The 19,855-nt window shown below is 39.9% G+C and overlaps 1 protein-coding gene and 1 long non-coding RNA gene across 9 annotated transcripts; both read left to right on the top strand.

Moving 5' to 3' along the window:
• The first annotated feature begins 691 nt into the window (after nt 1-691).
• Nucleotides 692-2,220, top strand: LOC134632630 (uncharacterized). Its single transcript, XR_010094546.1, has 3 exons — nt 692-832; nt 1,588-1,704; nt 2,013-2,220. It is a non-coding gene; the product is annotated as an uncharacterized LOC134632630 (long non-coding RNA).
• A 3,809-nt stretch (nt 2,221-6,029) lies between these two features.
• Nucleotides 6,030-19,426, top strand: brsk1a (BR serine/threonine kinase 1a). Of its 8 annotated transcripts, XM_065471589.1 has the most exons (20): nt 6,030-6,550; nt 6,593-7,405; nt 7,537-7,631; nt 7,950-8,035; nt 8,708-8,848; nt 9,107-9,223; nt 9,448-9,481; nt 10,503-10,571; nt 10,749-10,895; nt 11,516-11,547; nt 11,658-11,822; nt 12,319-12,416; nt 12,970-13,123; nt 13,266-13,326; nt 14,336-14,966; nt 15,191-15,239; nt 15,360-15,483; nt 15,801-16,011; nt 16,460-16,547; nt 16,834-19,426. In XM_065471589.1, exons 2-20 carry the CDS (start codon nt 7,321-7,323, stop codon nt 17,045-17,047), a joined length of 2,601 nt encoding a protein of 866 aa, XP_065327661.1. In that variant the 5' UTR covers nt 6,030-6,550; nt 6,593-7,320; the 3' UTR covers nt 17,048-19,426. The 8 variants fall into 8 exon arrangements, with proteins under 8 accessions (XP_065327661.1, XP_063337393.1, XP_063337396.1 ...); XM_063481323.1 differs by having other exon boundaries at nt 6,030-7,405; nt 16,460-16,549; nt 16,848-19,426; XM_063481326.1 differs by having other exon boundaries at nt 6,030-7,405; nt 14,690-14,966.
• The last annotated feature ends 429 nt before the right edge of the window (nt 19,427-19,855 follow it).

Genomic DNA, 19,855 nt, shown 5'->3' on the forward strand with positions numbered 1-19,855 from the left:
AATCATTATGATGAGATTCTGTAAAATCTTACATATAACTATGGCTACAAAATAACTTTTGCCATTGTGGGTTATAGTTTGTGGAAGAAAAAGCTGAGTGCGTATGATGTCAGATTTCTTAAATTATGTGTGCGTGTGAAAAACGTTGTCAAGATGAGTTAAAAGAAAAAACAGGTATTTTTTTTTACTTTGGGTAGCATTAAAAACACTAACACTAACTGCCTTTAAAAGCCACCTTGTTTTGGTTAAACTCTCAGCTCAGCCCCCTTAAGCCAACAAAACATTTTAAAACAAAGTCAGGAACCCCGGTATCTTTTAAGCTAAAACCCCCCTGTAGTGAGTATTTTGGATGCATTAGGGGACCTTTGTAATGCTCAGTGGTTGATTTAAAAGGTCAGTTATCTGCATATTCATTAGTAGGACAGCCAAACAAAAGAATGGGATGAAGGAATTTAAAGAATTAGCTACTTAATATACACTGATGTAAATAAACTGGGAAATGAAAGGAGTAAGAGTGGCACAGAACTCAGTTGAACACACTGAAAAAAAAGTAACAAAATTAAAGTCGTTTCCTAAATAACGTTCTCCTAACTTCCTGACTTTTTCCTTTCTTAAGCTTCTCACACACCGTCACTGTCATGCCTCCTCCCCTCCTCCCTTACCTCCCTCCCTCCTGTGTCCCTCCTTCCCTTTTAAAGCGTAACCATATTTGACTGCAGCTCCTGCAGCAGCACAGCTCCACAAACTCCACTCTCTCTCCTGTCAAAATGCCAGACTTTGCCGACGCTGTGCCAGCACCATGCCAGGTAATCAAAGAGGACACTGACAAATGGTGAGTTCTGACAGCAATAAAAGTTCTTTTTTAATCCGTGCTTGCATTCAAAGTCGAGAAAATGAATCAGTGATTTTGATTGCTGTTTCCAATCGGTGTGACAGTGCATGAATAAAATATCCTTGTATAATGTGCTCTCAAGTAAGATTTATGAACCGTGTTTGGATTTGGGTTAATAATCTGGCCACTTTCCTGTCATTTTATGCACAATAGCCAGCGCCCACATTAACATGTCAACCAGTTTAAGTGTCTGTGGGGAGATCTACAGACTGCACTTAGAGTTCATACTGGTTTTTAAACATAACAACATCCAAATGGGACCCATACTGTAATGTCTTGAGAAGCATAAATATATATGAGGTTTAAAATAGACTTCCACTTGTATACCCTATTGAAGAGGACCAGTACATTCCAGCTGGCTGGTTCATGTTACGTGCATGCAAGAAGATATTTAGTCCGTGTCCACGTGCAGCAGTGATTACTGTCAGTACAGCTGCTCTACAGATTACTCACTCATCTTCTCGTACTTCACCAAAGGCAGATAAAAGCCACGGTGGAGGCTGAGTTGAAACATATTATTATCAGACCCAACTTGAATAATCCCTTTTATGTGGACTATATTTAGAAATATTACTATTTAGCTTCAGATGGGTTCATTTGCTTTACATGTCTTCATATTAGCACAAGTTCAAATTAAGGTCCTAAAGAGAAGAGACTGATGAGTGTGTTTTTTTAAATCTCACATTGTGTTTCAGTGTCAGAGACAAGGGGATGGAGACCTGTAAAGATCTGATGGATGCCTTCCAGGCCTGTGTAAAAACCCTGTCTGAGGGGTCATGATGCACAGTGAGATCCATTTAAATTTAAAAAAAGTAAGTTCACAGAAATTGCTACAAACTCTTTTACACAGATTTTTCTTTTTCTTCTTCTAAGTCGGCAAAAGCTGAAGATTGTGACATAATCGCAAAAGTCGGGAAAAGTCGGGAATAATCAGGCCAAAATAAAACTGTGTTCAAAAACGAATGCAGAAAAGAAAATGAAACAAAATAATACAATTTAAATAATTCTGTAGAAACTGTAGCATGTGTACTGTTGTGTGAATATAACTTTGATGGCAAACTGTTTATCTGAATATTTTGAATGACATATGTGTGTACTTGTGTTTATTTTTCAATCACAGCTTTACCTCAGGTTCTTCACTTTCCCATCTTCTTATTGCACTGGAAGGAACCATCTGAAAACTGAAGAGGGGGGTGTTGCTTATGAATTTACCTCCATACTTCTACTTATTCTGTTATAATTGTTGTAATTGTTATACTCTAAGACTAATTAGCTTACTGTGGATAACAAGTTTGTATGATACCTTACAATAAACTTTTTTCAACACACGGTATATTGTCTTTCTTTATGGCAGCACATTTTCTGTGTTCTTACATTATTATATGTTGGAGCCTCTCCACTGGTGGACCTGTAAGTTCGACTTAATAGAATTAAGAAGAGCTTGTTAATCTCTGCTTAATCCCACTTTAGTACCTACACAGAGCAGTGTAATGTTACATCTGTAGTCTGTGTGTGGGGATCGGTGAAATGTACTAAGCTCAGTGGAGAAAGACCCTGGAAAAGATGTTTAATGGGGGTTCTAGAGAGAGAATTAGCACAGAGTATTTTTGCAGGTTTATGCAAAAAGCAAACATCATTCACAGACTGATATGTCTTGTCCTACTTTTTCTTCCCCCCAGGTTTGCATCTTCAAATCCCACAAAAGACTGATTTTTACAATGTATCTGCATTCAGTGTAGAGTATGTCAGGCTTGGCAGACTTCATTCAGTTTCTCCTGCAGGGCTATCGTGTAAGCCTACATATATTCATTATGGTTTTTATCAGAAGCAGGATGAGTATCTTCTTTCTGTCCCATTTCTGCACCGTGGTTCAGAGACAAATCCTTGTGGCTGCGTGAAAATCAACCAGCTAGACGCAGATGAAGATGGGCTTTGGGGAATTATCCACCCACACACAACATTTCAATCTGAGATTTTAGAGATTTTTCAAGGCACTTTACAGATGATATATTCAAACGTCCTACTTTATTTATTTATTTATTTAAAATAAAGCTGTCATCTTTGAGTGATTCAGTCAAATCAGCACCCAATGCTTCTCTGCTTCCCTCCAAATCTGCAGACGAGGGCATTTGTCGTTCAGCCTTCTTTAAACAGTTCTGCTCTTTGTAAACTATTTTTTAATGTGGTTGTCAATGAAGTGGAATTTTCCCATGATCAGCACTCTTGAATCTGAGTAGAGTATTTTTACATTATTTGAAAACCGACTATAAAGGTGAAGAGAAACAACACTAAATCCGATATAGACAAATACAAATTTGCAATGGTACAATGAAAAAAGGCAGTGATTACATTAAGCCCAGTTCTAATTGATCCAAGTGTCCCAATAAGTCATGCCAGTGTGCCAAGGAAATTATGATTACTTTACTATTCTGTTAATCTTATTTTGTCATGTCCTTAGTGACAACAGTCTATACATCAGCAGCAGCAATGCTTAAAACTTAATAAAAAATAATCAAGAAAGATACAGCCTTGTCTATTTAAAAGTAACATGTACATTCAACAAGTACTGTCCTAAAGTGAAATTCTGAGGGGCCACATTGCTTGTGCATTTATTTTAACCTAAAGCTTTCTAACAAAGAACAAGGCAGATACTAAAATTAGTGTGAACACTGGATCATAGTTCATCAAACGTCTCCCACTTAACTCTGTTTGATTTGTCTGATTCCTATAAGTCATATATGAAGGTACATATAGTTTTGTTTTTACATGTTTTTCAGGCATCATATGTGAGGGGCTCTACATGAGTATTTCAAAACTTTATATTGAAAAAATGAGAAGACTACCACAAATTTTGGATATATTATTAACAAAAATGTGCTCTTTCAAGAAAGATTCATTTGGATTTGGTACATGGTGTAATACCTGAGGTATCTCCCACTGAAGTTGGATGAAAATGTGTGTGTGTGTGTGTGTGTGTGTGTGTGTGTGTGTGTGTGTGTGTGTGTGTGTGTGTGTGTGTGTGTGTGTGTGTGTGTGTGTGTGTGTGTGTGTGTACGGGCTCTTACTATCTTGGTGGGGACCAAAATCTGAAATTTACTATACTTGAGCTTTAGTATCTCTAAACCAATCATCTGATTTTGACAGTTTTGTAGAATATTATGTGCCTAGTGCACGAGAAGCTGTAAATAAAATATCAGTCCTCTACCTGCAAAACTGTGGTTTCTGCAGGCCTTTAAATGCTGTCAGAGATTGGACATCCAATTATTTTAAGGATTCAAGGATCCATCTTTCAATGTTAGCTTGAGTTACACTCCTGACAGCCCATGTACATAGAGCCTTAGACCCAGATATTTAACATTTTATTATTCTTAAAATAAAAAGAAGATCCGGCTCTATGAGTTTTATCAGTTTTGTAGATAGTTCTTTAAAAATGCTAGAAAAAAAAGTTAGAAGACCATAATTCCTTCTTCTTTTTTTTTAACAGAAAAATAGTATTATTAGAAATAAACCTTTCTGATAATAATAAAATAATAAGTTCCATTAAGAACAGTATGTTTCCCTTGGAATTGTTTCATGCAGATCTGAGGTGGTCAGGTGGACATTTTATTTCAAACACATTGGAATAGAGATGGAATAACCCCAATATGGTTATACAGCAACGTGTAAAAATGTCTTGCAAACTGATAATCTATTACACATTATTATATATTTTTTTTTTTGCTCAAGATTATAAAAATAACTCCTCTGTGTACAAATTAACATTCTTTTTGAATGCTACTACTACTACTAATAAGAAGAATATGATTTATATTATAATATGATATTAATTAACATCAGTGGCAATTGTAGCACACTTGTGGCACACTGAATTTCTCAAAACAGAAACAAGCTACACTGCACATGCTCATTAGGATTCTTTCTCTGCCGGTAGAAAAAATGCAGTTAGATTTCTCCTGCAGAAATTTTGCGGGTCAAAATTGATTTTGATTGTAAAAAAGTAAGGTTTTTTTTTTGGATCTATAGTATTTTTATTCTACTGTCTAAAGTTTAGATTACTGTGAACCTAAACGTACTTCAATATTATCTTTATGTTATCGGTTAAAAAATAACATCAGTGGATTGTGGTAAAATAGGTATTGCTTGGTAGAATAAAAGCTTGTAATGGGTGCCATATGTCATAAATAAATGTGAGTCATTGGGCTTAAATTGTAAGAAATACATTTTTCTTTCAGTAAAGAAAAAAATTCAGTAAAATGTTTGTGTAAATTTTAAAAATTGTGTACATTTTATTTGTAAGATAATTTCTGTACCATTTCTGTTTTTCTTCTGTAGAAACAGAAAGTTCAATAGTAGATAGTAAAAACACATTAACTTTACTGTCACTGAAATATTCATGTAATTACTTTGGTGTAGTATGTTCATGTGAGAGGTGTTTATCAGTAGGAAAAGCAGTAAAACGTATTATAATGCAGTTAAACGTCCAAAATCTAGGCCCTTTACATTTTTCAAACGTTTCCAGTGGATCTTACTGGAGTCTCTCCCAGGCTGATTCTGGCCCCCGAGCCTTATGTTTCATACCACTGATCTACGTGACTACTAAATTCATTCTGTTTGACATGCAGTTACTATGATTTTTTTTTCAGTGTTGATTAAAATATTTTAAACATGCCTTTGTAGTCCCTAACTAAAAGTAGTCATACTATAATGTTGACATGGTTTGTTTTATAATTGTTACTGTTTATTTTCTATCTTTCTTTAAAAAAATAAATCAGTGCAACGAAACAGACACAGAATGATTGTTAAATGTTAGTATGTTTTGATTAAATTATCCACGCTACACTAAGTTGTGCACTTCAAATTTGACAGCTCATAGGAAGAAATTATCAAATAAAACAGGACTCTATAGATATCTCCTAACGAATTGCGTCTGCATCCGCTCCCTGCGTCCATGTATGAATAATAATAATAATAATAATAAATGTCGATGACAAAAAGAGTAAAGGAGGTGTCCGCTGCAACTCCCGGGAGCCCACTGCGTGGCCTGTGCTGATGTGAATGCAGAGATAGGCGTATTTTGAGGAAGATGATTGGGAGGAGGAGGGCGGGGGAGGAGAGGAGACGAGAGGAGAGAGGATGGAGAGGGAGTGAGACCCGGATGCTGATGCGAGTGAGGCGAAGGAAGGAAGAGGGGAGAGAAAATATCGATTTACGGCAAGAAAACCGAAGGGAGTGTAATAGAAGGGGCCTTTACCCTGCGTGAACTGTCATCAGGAGCGAGGAGGGGGATACGGCAGCTGGTTATAGCGCGCCCATATCCGCGGATATCAGTGTGCGTGTGTGTGTGTGTGTGTTTTGCACCTGTGTACCCGGCGGTGAGGGGAGGAGGACACGCCAAAGGAGAGAAGAGAAGATGCTGTGATCCGCTACTTGCAGGGATGTAGAGAGGGAGAGACGGGAGAGTCAGGGAGGGGGAGGACGGCGCTACGTTAAAAAAAAGATGCTTGTTTTGCGGGGAATGCGCGTTTCACCTCGAAGTATTGTGAGAATGCGGCGGCCGTGTAATAAATCGTACCGTTTGGCAAAGCCCAGAAACTTCAGGCGGTGTCGGTTTTTTTGACAGGCGGCGCGAGCGAGACGGCCGTTCGTCAAGGCGTTGAAGCTAAAGCTAGCCTCGCTGCTGTGTGGGAGAGCGGCGGCGAGGCTAAAATAGCATGTTGTTGGACCTGTGAAACAGGCCTGGCAGTGAGGGGAAAACAGTGATTTCATTTTCAGTGCAAGCATACACTTGACGTATTGGACGTTTTGTCCGTTTACTTAACTAAAAATAATATTAAGCGTAGGAAAAATACATGAATATTTTAAGGCAGACGTGAAAACCTGCTCGTTTCAAGGCTATATAAGGGTAACGTTTTCTCATTAACAGGCATATATCGTTAACGTCATACGTATAACAAGGTGCGAGTTATAGAAATAAGCTAATGTACATAAATAAGACTCGTTAGTTTGCCTACTTTAGAGTAGTGGTTGATATTTAACGCAGAAAACACCCTAGAAACTTATTGCCATGTCAGTTCCCCCTGCTTTATTCTACATATAGCAAGATGTTTTGTAAAAAAAAAAAAAATAATTAAAAAAAAATAAACATCATGTTTACCGTGCAGTCTCGGTTTAGATGAAAAACGTCCACCCAGGTGTTGTAAATCAGCAGCAGTTTTCACTTCTATGGTTTTTTGTTTTTTTCACGTTCATGAAGTGACTTCAAAGAAAGTCCGTGTTACCGCTGACATAAAAAGACAGTCGTTCTAATTTGAGCATCGTCTTGTGTCCCACAGTAACTTCTGTGTAAGCTGTACAATATCACAGTAATTGCAATAACTACAGTGCAGTAAGTAGTAATAATTGTGTGTTAGCCTCCAGTTAAGAGCAGTATGAGTAAGGAACTGTCTCTAAGTCAGTCAGCTCAATATGTTGGGCCCTATCGACTGGAAAAGACTCTGGGGAAGGGACAGACAGGTGAGTATTGCCGAGTTGTTCCTGAAATTAAAACTAGTGTTTTGTGTAGTGTTTAAACTGTGCGCTTTTATTCTACCCCCACCCGCCACCCTTCTTGTGTTTTATATTGATCTCTCTCATCCAATCTACAGGACTTGTCAAACTGGGGGTCCACTGTATTACGGGTCAGAAGGTAGCCATCAAAATAGTCAACAGAGAGAAGCTGTCTGAGTCAGTCCTGATGAAGGTACAGTCTGACGCTGTTGAGGGTGTTGCTCACAGTGACGTTAATGATGACACTTATATGTATATACATATATACATATATATATATATATATATATATATATATATATATATATATATATGTATATATATATATATATATATAGATAGATAGCATGGTGTTTTAAGATGTTAGCAAAATGTCCCATATTCACTATATTTATCTTCTGTATGAGTTAACAGTTAACCTCCGTTCAGATGTGTGAAAAACAACTCTGGCTCGCTCATGAACCTCCCTTCAAAATCTTTCTCTCTCTGTGCTTTCCTTCTTTCTAACCAGGTTGAAAGGGAGATTGCCATTCTGAAACTGATTGAGCATCCGCATGTATTGAAGCTGCATGATGTTTACGAGAATAACAAATATCTGTGAGTTCCCTCTGCATTCAGAAAAAGCCTTGCTCTTTGGCTCAATGCAGTCTGCATGCTTTCTAGCTGCATACTAATCTTTGGAGTGGGATGAGTATAAATATTGCAAGAAAAGCTGTAATAATCTGCTGTCGTTACTGTAATTCTCACTTTTCCTTCATCCCCTACTTTTATTCTCAAAAGTGTATCTTAATGAGGAGTATGTCTCAAATCCTTTAATACCTTTACAAAACAACTGTTGGAGTAGACAGACGGGTTGTCCTAAAGTGAGTACAGCCTGAATATTGTAGTCCTAGTATCCATCATCATAAGCTTATTATATCAAACCATGGGAAGTGTCTAAGTTTAAATAGTTTTTTCTTAGCATCTTGTCTGCTTTTCACTACTTGCACCACTTTTCCACCAACGTGGTGCCAAACTAAGAACCTGTTTCCCACATTTTCACCAAAAGTGCAAACACATATATCCTTTTCTGCAGGATGGGCCTTTAATTCTCTTCCCGTAGAAACTACATCAAACTTTTGCAGTGTTCGGTTTGGTCAAAAAAGTCGGTTGGTCCTCTAAAAGCACCAGGGCAGAACTGGCTCTGCGCTTGGTCCAGCACCGCGTCAGTGGAAAAGCGTTATCAGAATCATAAGTTCAAATTACACTGTTGTCCCTGTTTGCGGACAGGTACCTGGTGTTAGAGCATGTGTCAGGAGGAGAGCTTTTTGACTACCTGGTGAAGAAGGGCCGGCTAACTCCGAAAGAGGCCAGGAAGTTCTTCAGGCAGATCATCTCTGCTTTGGATTTCTGCCACAGTCATTCCATCTGGTTGGTTTTTTGCACCGAGCTGTAATAACCGTGTTTGAGTCAAGTTCATATGTAGGATGTTGATTTAGGGCTCATCTACTGACTTACAAAGCTATTTTGAGCATTTCTTTTTAAACAATAAAACAGCTGTTGTCTGATGTACTAAATGAGTGAAACACATTATGATTGTGCAAACACATTTTCAGAGTCATGCAGTTGTATTTCATTTAAAGCACCATGTTGACAACAACTCTAACAGTATTGGTTGTATTTGTGCAGTCACAGAGACCTGAAGCCTGAGAACTTGCTCCTGGATGAAAAGAACAACATTCGTATCGCTGACTTTGGCATGGCCTCCCTACAGGTGGGAGACAGTCTGTTAGAAACCAGCTGTGGGTGAGTACCAACTCTGTGTGTGAGCTTCATGAATGATGATGTACATACATAAACAGGGTTATTATATAATTCAACAACTTGCAGTATGACTCTGTACATTTTAAACGTTAAAGGCTCCACATCAGCAGGAAAATACAGTGTCTACAACACAGATCTATGACTTCTTTTATACAGTGCTCATTTTACTTTCACTAATATTAATGGCAAACCTTTTCTGATTTTAGATCACCACATTATGCTTGCCCTGAGGTTATACGGGTAAGTATCCAGCTCTTATTCTCTGTATTTCTCAAATGTTCTTGTCTGAAATGTAAATAAAAACTTTTTTTTGTAGAGAGATAAATCGCTCCAAAGGTACATGATCTAAACCAGGGATGTCAAACTCATTTTACACTGTGGGACATGTACAGTCCACTTTGATCTTAAGTGTGTTGGATCAGTTAACTCTGCTTTCTGAGAGTGTAAAGAAGTTAAATCACACATTTAATCTCAGAGATATTTTGATATTTAAAAACGAAGTGCAATTTCAACAATACAGTTTTTCTGCATGCTAAAGAAATGCTGTGTTGGGCTTAAATTGTAAGAAGTAAATATATAAAATTACAGAAACAGTTCTGTTAGTTTATTGCTCAGTCTGTCCTGTGTTTATGAGGCAGAACATTTTTGTTATTTGACAGAGCATCCTGTTTTTTTGAAATGGTGAACCCTATGTAAAAATTGTACATTTCTACAGTAGACAGTGAAAAAACAGGAATTTTCTGTCATTTAATTGTTTATCTTTTACTTATTTACTTTGCTGTAGTATGAATGGTTTTTCACAAAGCTGTTAAAAGTTTGAAAATACAATAAAAAGTCAAATTTATGCCCCCACATTTTCCATAGCTCTCCAGTGGGCCTGATTGGCGTCTTTGGCTGGCCAATTGTGGCGGCCGGGGCTTATGTTTGACACCCCTGATGAAAACTAACCAGTAACACGACACTTTTAATGTTAAGTTCAGTCTGTCTCTTGAGTTGTTTTTCTGAACGTTCACACCTTTTAGCATGAGTAAATCTTTAGGACACTCAGCATTTAAAAGATTATCCAGTGTTATCGATTCAAATCTGGCTTCATGGTATTTTTAGACTGAGTTTGACTAAATGGATTTTAGTGTTCCTTTCAGTGTTTTTCATCCTGAAATCAGCCTAAATCATCCTGTGACGGGTGCCAAGTTTTGTGAATCATTTTTGTATTGAAATGGCTGGCGATGAATAAAATCATAAGTGTTTGTGTGTTTGGCAGGGGGAGAAGTATGATGGGCGGAGAGCAGATGTGTGGAGCTGTGGGGTCATCCTGTTTGCCCTACTGGTGGTAAGTCTTTTACTTGTGTTTTCACAGTGCACTTTGGTCTTTTTTTAAATCCCCTCGTCTTATGTTTTTTGCAGTTCTTTCTTACATCCCACGCTTGCCAGTTTTTTGTTTTTTTAATGCAATCTGTTTTTTTGTTCCTTTCTTGTTTTTGTCTCACTCTCTCTCTCTGCCCTACAGGGGGCCCTTCCTTTTGACCACGACAATTTACGCCAGCTCCTGGAAAAGGTAAAGAGCGGGGTGTTCCACATGCCTCACTTCATCCCCCCGGACTGTCAGTCCCTGCTGAAGGGAATGATTGAGGTCAACCCTGAAAAGAGGCTCACGGTATGAGACTGCTCACATTAGTCCAGACCTCAGATGCAGCATGCATTTACACCTGTTTTCAGTCACCTGCCTTAAACTGGGATTGCCTCTCCTTATGTAAGATAAAATATATGTTTAATGGGACTCTTGCTTTTGATACAAATAATTTTTGTCTCGATTCACTTTTAGATTATCCTTCTTGCCTTTCCTATTATCCTTTTTTGCTGGATCTGCACTCTAGCTGATATTTATGAGAGGCACAGTTGCATTTCGTATGTGTTTTATTGGCGCATTCATTGTAATACTGTACAGTCAGGAAGATGCATTGTAGTGGCAGCTGTTGAAGCATGTTTTGGGGACTTAACTGAGCCATCTAGAACTTGCTCAGTAATATTTCTAACACACACACACACAAGAGATTTTCTGATTAAACTTTCAAAAGCAAACATTGCAAAGTTGAAAATGTTTTTTATGATCCAGTTTAATGGGTAATATTCTGCAATCGTGAGATTTGTGGATGTAAAAAAAAAGAAAAACAAAAGATGCGATGTGAACTGTTTACACAGCACAGCTCTGTGGCCATCTGGCTGTTAACAGACTGTAGGCACTAATGGCCCCATCTGCCCTGTCACCCCTTACAGCTAGAGACCATCCAGAAACATTCCTGGTATCTGTGAGTATACATTCGTTTTCTCATACGTGACTGCTGAAGTGATCGTATTTAATCATGTACAGTACATCTGTGTCATTCCTATGTGCTTCATTTTGTTTGACTCCTACTAGGGGTGGTCGTAACGAGCCGTGTCCTGAGCAGCCTCCTCCAAGGCGAGTTTGTGTGAGGCGAATCTTGTCCCTGACTGAGCTGGACCCAGATGTGCTGGACAGCATGCACTCGCTCGGTTGTTTCCGAGACAGAGTCAAGCTCACACGTGACTTGCAGTGTGAGGAGTAAGTAATTTCTTTCAGCTTCCAAACACGTTTGTGGTTTTTAGTGTCAGCTTGAAATGGCTGGAAAAATCAGGACATTTGTGGCACATAATATGCAATGCAGTCACAAGCATGTAATATTTCTTTCAGTGTATATTTTGCTTTTGCTGTTGCATTTTTTTTGGGGGGGGGGTTCTCCTTTTAACACTCAGCCAGCATATTTGATTTTATGCAACCAATTAATATTGGCCACAAACATCCTATCTTGTCTTATTTGCCTATATAGTGTTGAGGTAGAGGAAGGAGTATGTGGCTTATTTTTAGGTCTTTTCCCATTAATGTGATCAGTTAAATAAGCTGATTGTGTCATGAAATCCATGTCTGCGTGACCATGTGAACAGCCTACTAATAGCTAATCGCGTGGCTGTGTGGCATCTATACAGATTTTCTTTTTAAATAAATATTATGACATTTTAGCATCTCATTCAATCTGCATTTTTCTCCCACCCCCCCACAGAGAAAACCAGGAGAAAATGATCTATTACCTTCTGCTAGACAGGAAAGAGCGGTACCCCAGCTATGAGGATGAGGACTTACCTCCGCGCAATGATGTAGGTCAGTCATTAGGGGGCAGGAGGGATCCACTCAAGAGAGGACGCTACAGTTATCGGTCTGAGACACATTTTACCGACTTTTTCAAGAGCGGTGTTCCTGTATGCTCAGTTCTCCTTCCAGTGAATTAGGGATTACGTGAGGTTATGATTTAAACACTATTAAGTTATAATTTTATTACTTGATAATATACTGCACTGACTAGCATTAGCATTAGAGAAAAAATATACAGCAGTATGGCCCTTAATGTCCTTGTGTTGGATTTTTAGTATGTTTACCTGTTTCTTTAATACTGTAAGTTGTCGCTGGCTTTTACCATGATTATACCAGCCTTTGCAGGACATCTGCAAGCTTTGTCTATGAGATAAAACTGGAAGGGACAGCAATTCTGTAAATGCAAATGAAGCTAAGTTTATCACAGTCACAGATGGCGCAGTGAGCAAAAGGCCTGTGAAAGAATTAGAATTTTTCAGAAGAAATTCCTGAAGTGCGAAACACAGCACAAAGCTTAAAATTAAAACAAAATTTGTAATGAGTTTATGGTGGCGTTTCTCAGCAGACCCTCCTCGAAAGCGCGTCGACTCCCCTATGCTGACGCGCCACGGCCGTTGCCGTCCCGAAAGGAAGAGCCTGGAGGTCCTGAGTGTCACCGAACAAGGGTCTCCTACACCACCTCGCAGGGCCCTGGACACAGCTGCACACAGCCAGAGGTATAGCATGTTTTTCTTACACATATATAGTACATACACTCTGTAGTCTGCAGAATTAGAGTGCAAGAATTCATTATCATACAGTTTTTGTTTTTTGGGGTTTTTTTTTAACAGCCTATTAATCTTTGGGTCTCTTTGTCAGGTCTCGCTCAGTCAGTGGAGCGTCAACTGGTCTCTCCTCCAGCCCTCTCAGTAGTCCCAGGGTAAGGTTCTGTAAACCAACTTGTTCATACTTTTACTACATTATCTTTGAACACTATACCTGGATCCATAATAAAATGCTAATTTCTGGTAGTCTGCATTTATATTATTTAACTCTCCCCTGTCAGCAATATAGCTTTAAGTCCAGTCTCATATTTGTGTCCTGCAGTTCAGACAGCTGTCAGTGTCAGCAGGGTACTGTGTACATTTTAGCCTCATTGGGCAATAACAGCACTGTAAACCAACGGTGGAAATGACTTCAGAGATATTGTTGACAGACTAGGCAGTAATTTAGTTTACTTCAATTCAGTATTACTCCTTTGCCAACTATTGATTCAGTATGTAACAATGCATTGTTTTTTTGCTGATGTCAGTCTCTACATGAAGCTGCTTTAAAAAAACAAATATTCACTCCTCGCAACTCCCTAAAATATCTTTGTAACAGTCTTCTCAGTCATTTTTACACATCATCACAACACAGGTCCCTTAAATGAATTGTCTCACCCAACAGGAGGCTTGCATTTGTTTTCTGTCTTCATGTCACTTTTCTTCCTCCTCATGCATGAGCTAGTTTTATATATGATAATTTGCACAATTTGACAGCTTAATTAGATGCTTTATTGGATAATTAATGGTTTGATTGTGCTTGAAAGTGTATAAAAACAGTCCCTAAAGGGTAAAAAAAATACCTTAATTGGCAGCAATTACTCTATAGTAACACCTTCACTGCCACTGTCCTGTGTCACTGCATTCTTAACCCTGCCACAACTGTCACGAAACCCTCACTTTCAATAGATTTAAAGGGCGCGTACTAAAGACTGAAATGCACTAAATGAAAGACTTTTATGATCTGCACTTAGAACTGCCTTCGGCACTTTCACTCCTCACGAGATGCACTCTTCTGTCATTAAGCATGATATTCATTTCCATCCTTTCTCCATTCTCCATCCCTTCTCTTTCTTGTTTTCCATGTCTCCCACCCCCTCACCCTGACAAACCCCCACCCCCCAGTCCTATCAGAGCCCCGTCTTCACTTTCAGCCAATCAGATGTCACCTCTGCCACCGCTTCCCCTCTCACAAAGGAGTCCAAACAGGGAAGCACCACCACTCCTCGCTCAGCACGGGCTCATGACAAGCCCAAAGCTCCCCCAAACCCAAAGACCCAGACCTTGCCCACCAAGGGACCCGCCAACCGACCCCACCTCCAGCCCATCAAATCCTTGCCTCTGCAAAATCCATCCTCCCACTCGCCCTCCCCTTCCCCACTCCTGTCACCAATCCCCCGTTTCTTCTTCCCTTCCTCTTCTGTCCTAAAGTCAGTGACTAAGAGCTTCTACCCAAACTCTGCCCACTCTGTGCCGCAGGTCACTCCCCAGGGCTCTCCGTTGCCCACACCCTTGGGCACCCCTGTTCACCACCCTCACCACCCCTCCTCCACCCCGCCCTCCTCTTCCTCGTCCTCATCCTCCTCGCGGGCGGAGGGAGGGGGAGGGGTGGGCTCACTGTCGCTGACCCCACCCTCCAGTCCAGGAGGGGGGAGCGGCATGGCAGCCAGCAGCTCTGCCCATTGGAGGACTCGCCTCAACTCTTTCAAGAACAACCTCCTGGGCTCACCAAGATTCCATCGGCGTAAATTGCAAGGTCAGTCCTGTATGTTTACTCTCATATTTTGTGGGAGTTATGCTTTTAGTGCGTAGGGTTATAGCTTCAAAATATTTAATTACTTCTAATAAATACACTGATTTCCTTTTTCAGCTTTCATCTGTGTAATCGCTGAGGATTATCTATAAGTTAGTTTTTCCTTTTGCTCCAATCTGTCAAACGTCAATTGCTGAATTTTTTTGTGTGCTTCGTCTCTCTCACAGTTCCTACATCAGAGGATATGTCCAGCCTAACGCCAGAATCCAGCCCTGAGTGAGTCCCAGCTCCTGGAGATAAATATTTGTTGAGGTGTCGTATTTTCACGGTATAAAGCCGTTTGTTTGCGCTGTCTGTGTCTCCTCATGCTGTGTATTTCTTTTGTCTGGCTACCAGGCTAGCTAAGAAATCGTGGTTTGGGAATTTCATCGGCTTGGAGAAAGAGGAGCAGATCTTCGTGGTGATCAGAGACAAACCGCTGAGCTCTGTCAAAGCTGACATTGTCCACGCCTTCCTGTCTGTGAGTGTCTGATTTGGTCTGTCCTTCACGGCTCTCGCGATCAAAGCATGGCTCTGGCTGGATCTGACTTGTGCTCTCATACTGTACACACTCCATTTCTCTCATTATTTCAGTTTTCTCTTTATTTAATCTTTATTTGATCTTGCTCACTCGTGGCATGTAGATGGATCACTTTGCTTTCACCAATGGCTCACTCTTTCTCTCTCCTCTCCTCACCCTCACCCTTTGTCTCCCTATACTCACGTCGGTCCCCATACCTCTCCCGCCTCGTAAGTCTGTCGGTCTCTCTGCTTCTTCTCTGTCTCCCCACCACACAGATCCCATCCCTCAGTCACAGCGTCCTCTCACAGACCAGCTTCCGAGCCGAATACAAATCCTCCGGCGGTCCCTCCGTCTTCCAGAAGCCCGTCAAGTTCCAGGTGGACATTGCCTTTTCCGAGGGCGAGAGGGAGCGGGACAGGGAGAGAAACGAGAGGGAGGGCAGGAGGGAGACAGGAATTTACAGCGTGACATTCACCCTCATATCAGGCAAGTAAAGCTAAAATTAGCTAATGGTGGACTGAAATGTTAAACATTTTGACAAAACTATGTCGCTCCCTGAAAAAATCTTAATTTTTGGAAATCTGCTCAACAGCTTTCTGCTTCGGAAAGTTATATGAATGAATCAATAATACTCGTGTCAGCAAGTAAAGCTATAGCAAGATGAGGTTTAATAAGTAAAGGGGTTTAAGAGGGTTAATAAGTAAACCTTATAGTAAAATACTCAACATTTCCTGAAATGTTTATGTTTTTGGGCAGTATTTTTAAGTTGAAACTGGGTTCTCATTCATCTGAGAAGTTTGGTTTGTTTTTACCAAATTGGGGTTTTTTCTCTGAAAATAACTTTGGATGTATAAAAAAAAATCAGGTGACGTTAAGATCATATTATTTTGGAACAGTACCTACCCTAAGTTAAATGTGTGTGACTCCTCTTCAGGTCCGAGTCGCAGGTTCAGACGGGTGGTGGAAACGATTCAAGCGCAGCTTCTCAGCTCCCATGATCACCCATTGGTGTCAGCCCTATCTGGTAAGATTGCTTAACCACACAATACTTTTCCACACACTGCTGTAGAAATTCACCCTGTTTCACTTTTAGTCTTTGAGCTGATTTCTAGATCCATATTTGTTCTTGGAGCTGACTATAATAGCTTTGCATGATTCACAGTTCCTAGACTATAGTGAGCGAAGCATAGGGTGGAAGATTAGCTGCCACCTTAATCAGGTCCTTTCATTCACACCTGCATTTCTGCCACTGACCCGTGAAGCCTGTGGATTGTAAACATTCAGAGTGACTTTCCCGTTCTCTTCTCTTGATCCCTTCCCAGATGAGAAGAACAGTCGGCCCCACGGGACCCCCACCCGCCAAAACTCGAGGCGCTCCGAGGGTGGGGGCGACAGGTGCGAGTGGGGTGACCGAGCAGATGGCGGAGGCATAGGAGGCAGCGGGGGAGTTCTGCAGCGCAGAGGCTCAGCCAAAGAGAGAACCCGACTGCTGTCCTCCAACGGAACCCAATCCCAACCATAGGATAGAAAGTTAGACTGCGCAGCAGGATGCCTGAACTACACCAGAAAGAAGACAGTGTAATTTCATCTCCAAGTATCCCTGCAAGCCATGAGCTACTCCTATTCTTCCTTGTCTAAGTTACTGAAGGTGCTTGACCACAGAGCAAGGATTGAGCCTTTTTCCTCCCCATCATGCACATTTTTTCCAACTCGAGATTCTACCGATCTTATGATTACCAGGATTCCTACCCTTAAATGAGAAACAAGTGTTAACAAACCGCCCTTTAATGAAAAAAAAAATAACAATACGTGAATGAGCAGTTTGGTATTCATCATAGGTACAGCTTCACAGATCAAACTAGGAATTTTGAAGTGCTAATGTGCATGCCAGTTAGCGAATCAGCCTGCTCAAGGATGCTGATATGATCAGATAGGCTAGTCTACCATATCATTGTAATACAGTATCCAACACCAAAAAAAAGGAAAAAAAGAAATAACAGTAATGTGATGGTTCTCGAGATTACTCCTAAAATGAATCAGTGCGCTCATATCACTATCAAGCAACAGCTAAACCCGCCCACTAAAAAGAAATATGAATGCATCTCAGCAGAAGAATCCTAAAGAGTTAGCACCCTGCTGCCGCCCCAGTGAGTGGCGATGAGCTCAGTGAAGGTCCTGTTTTTCTCCAGCAGTGTCTCCTCCTAAGGTAAAGAAAACCAACAAAGTAAGCTAAGTAAGTGAATGTGAACAAAAAAAGATATTTTTTTATTTAGTTTTTATTTATGTTTACACATTTCTTTTAAGGATGTCAGTAGCACAGTGATCACAGTAAAGACAGCAACTGAGACACTCCACACAGTGTTTGACAGTGGAAGCTGCTTTTCCGACAGGCATTCATTCAGAGTTAAGCGTTTCGATTCTTTTATATTTGCTTTTTACTCAGAGACAATATGAAACAATGCTTCTAAGATTTTTGCATTGGACCCTCGTTGCTCTGAAGAAAAGTGTTTGAACAGAAATATGAACAGTAATATATGAAAGCTTTTTTTTGTTTTGTCGTCACTATCCGTGATTAGCTTCATGAACCTCATCACAGCTGTTTGCGCCCAGATTGAATGAGAAGAGCATCACCGGCCTGTGGATCAAACAGAAACCGCCTTTCTTGTCAAGCTTTGTCTCCTGTTGCCATAGTATTCATATACTGACTCATGTCAAAATAAAGCAAACAAACAAACAAAAAAAGAAGATACACAGTAAGGAAATTCATCAATGGGACGTATTCATGATGCTGGACTTTAAAAAAGGTGTCAGCTTCTTGTTGAACAGGACTTCCTAACCCCACGCTCGTTATTTCAGTGTTCACCGACAAGCCAAGTATCCATTGCCGCACCCTTGCTCATCACTAAGAGTCGCCATTCTGCAAGCAGACGTAGCAACTCAAGGCAGTCACATATATTACTCCAGTACTCTATCAGACTAGTCGATGTTCATCACAGTCTTCCATACAGTGCAATATGCAACAAGAGTGCAGAAGGATTTCAGAGAGACACACAGTGCTACACTTCATTATTTTAATGTCATTTTTTCTAATCTGTCGATTTATCTGTCTGTTGTTTATTTATTTATTTATGGGGTTTTTTGTCATGTATTTGTTTTATAAACTAGGTTTCATGCCAACAAAATGTGTCAATAACAAACCCAAGAAACCCGTTCCTGTTCATGTTATTTATTCATTTTTCTTCGATAGCAGCAGTTGCTCTCATCTTACTGAGCTTTTGTCTGTATCTTGCGTCTCTGTGACTCACACTGATCTCTGGTAACTGGTATCTGTGTGCGAGACGGGTGGGTGGCGACTGAATAAGAGTGGGCTGAGAACTTTGCAGCGGATGCATTTTGAGGTAGTTACATGTGGATTTTCCCAACTGACCCAGTGATTTTGAACTAACCAACACAGCCAAACCCTAACAGGCCTATGTTTTCTCTGTCACAAACACACATGAGCACATCAAATACTTGCTTGTTGGCTTTATCTCCTGTGTTAATGCCTTGTCCGTTTGACCTGTCTGTCACGCTTCCTCACCTCTGTTTTGTTCCCATTGTCACAAGAAGAGAAACTGTATGGAGTTGTTTGCCTCACAGTCCTAAACACACTGATTGCTCACCTCATCTTTCACATCACCTTCACTTTTCATTGACCCAACTCTGGCTAAGATTGTAAACTATTCTCCATCCATAAGGGTCAGTAGAATAAGGTGTTTAAAAAAAAGAAATGTCTGTATCATAATTTAAATATAAAAAGTGCACTATTATAACTATTGCCTGTGATTAAAAAGAACAATTATGATTGAATTGATGGTCAAAATAAAGAGAGATCCACCTTATTGTTATGGTTACAGTAATAAACCCTAAATTCATATGTGTGTCTGTTTAGTTCCTGTGTAAACAAAAAAAAGTTGCTTACTTTTAGGAAGCTTTTCCTTTCATCATGACAGTTTGTCGTGACACACTGTCACACAAACAGGAAGTGTAATGTCTTATACAGTAATTATAGAATAATATTAAAGATTCTTGTGACCTTCTGAAGTTAGACTACTCAAGGCAAGTTTGATGGAGTTTATAGTCATATTTTTTTTTTCAATTTAAGCAAACCTTCAGAAAAATCTGGTCAACTTGAATCAAGGTTTTTCAGAAATATGTGTAAGAGTCCTTAATTGCTGTGCTAAAATATAAAACAGAAAAACAACCTCTGTTTTATTCTCTTGTAGAAACAAGGAAAGCTGTGCCACGTGTTTCAAACTATCCACCCGTTAAAAACGTTAACATTTCACAA

This window comes from Pelmatolapia mariae, linkage group LG8 (genome assembly GCF_036321145.2).
Source record: "Pelmatolapia mariae isolate MD_Pm_ZW linkage group LG8, Pm_UMD_F_2, whole genome shotgun sequence".
Taxonomy (NCBI): domain Eukaryota; kingdom Metazoa; phylum Chordata; class Actinopteri; order Cichliformes; family Cichlidae; genus Pelmatolapia; species Pelmatolapia mariae.

Excerpts from the sequence above, each read along its gene's own strand:
- brsk1a (XM_065471589.1), top strand. The coding sequence starts at position 7,321 with ATGAGTAAGGAACTGTCTCTAAGTCAGTCAGCTCAATATGTTGGGCCC. Across the intron at positions 13,124-13,265 it reads ACAGCTGCACACAGCCAGAG|GTCTCGCTCAGTCAGTGGAG; the intron begins GTATAGCATGTT and ends TCTCTTTGTCAG. Across the intron at positions 15,240-15,359 it reads ACGCCAGAATCCAGCCCTGA|GCTAGCTAAGAAATCGTGGT; the intron begins GTGAGTCCCAGC and ends TCTGGCTACCAG.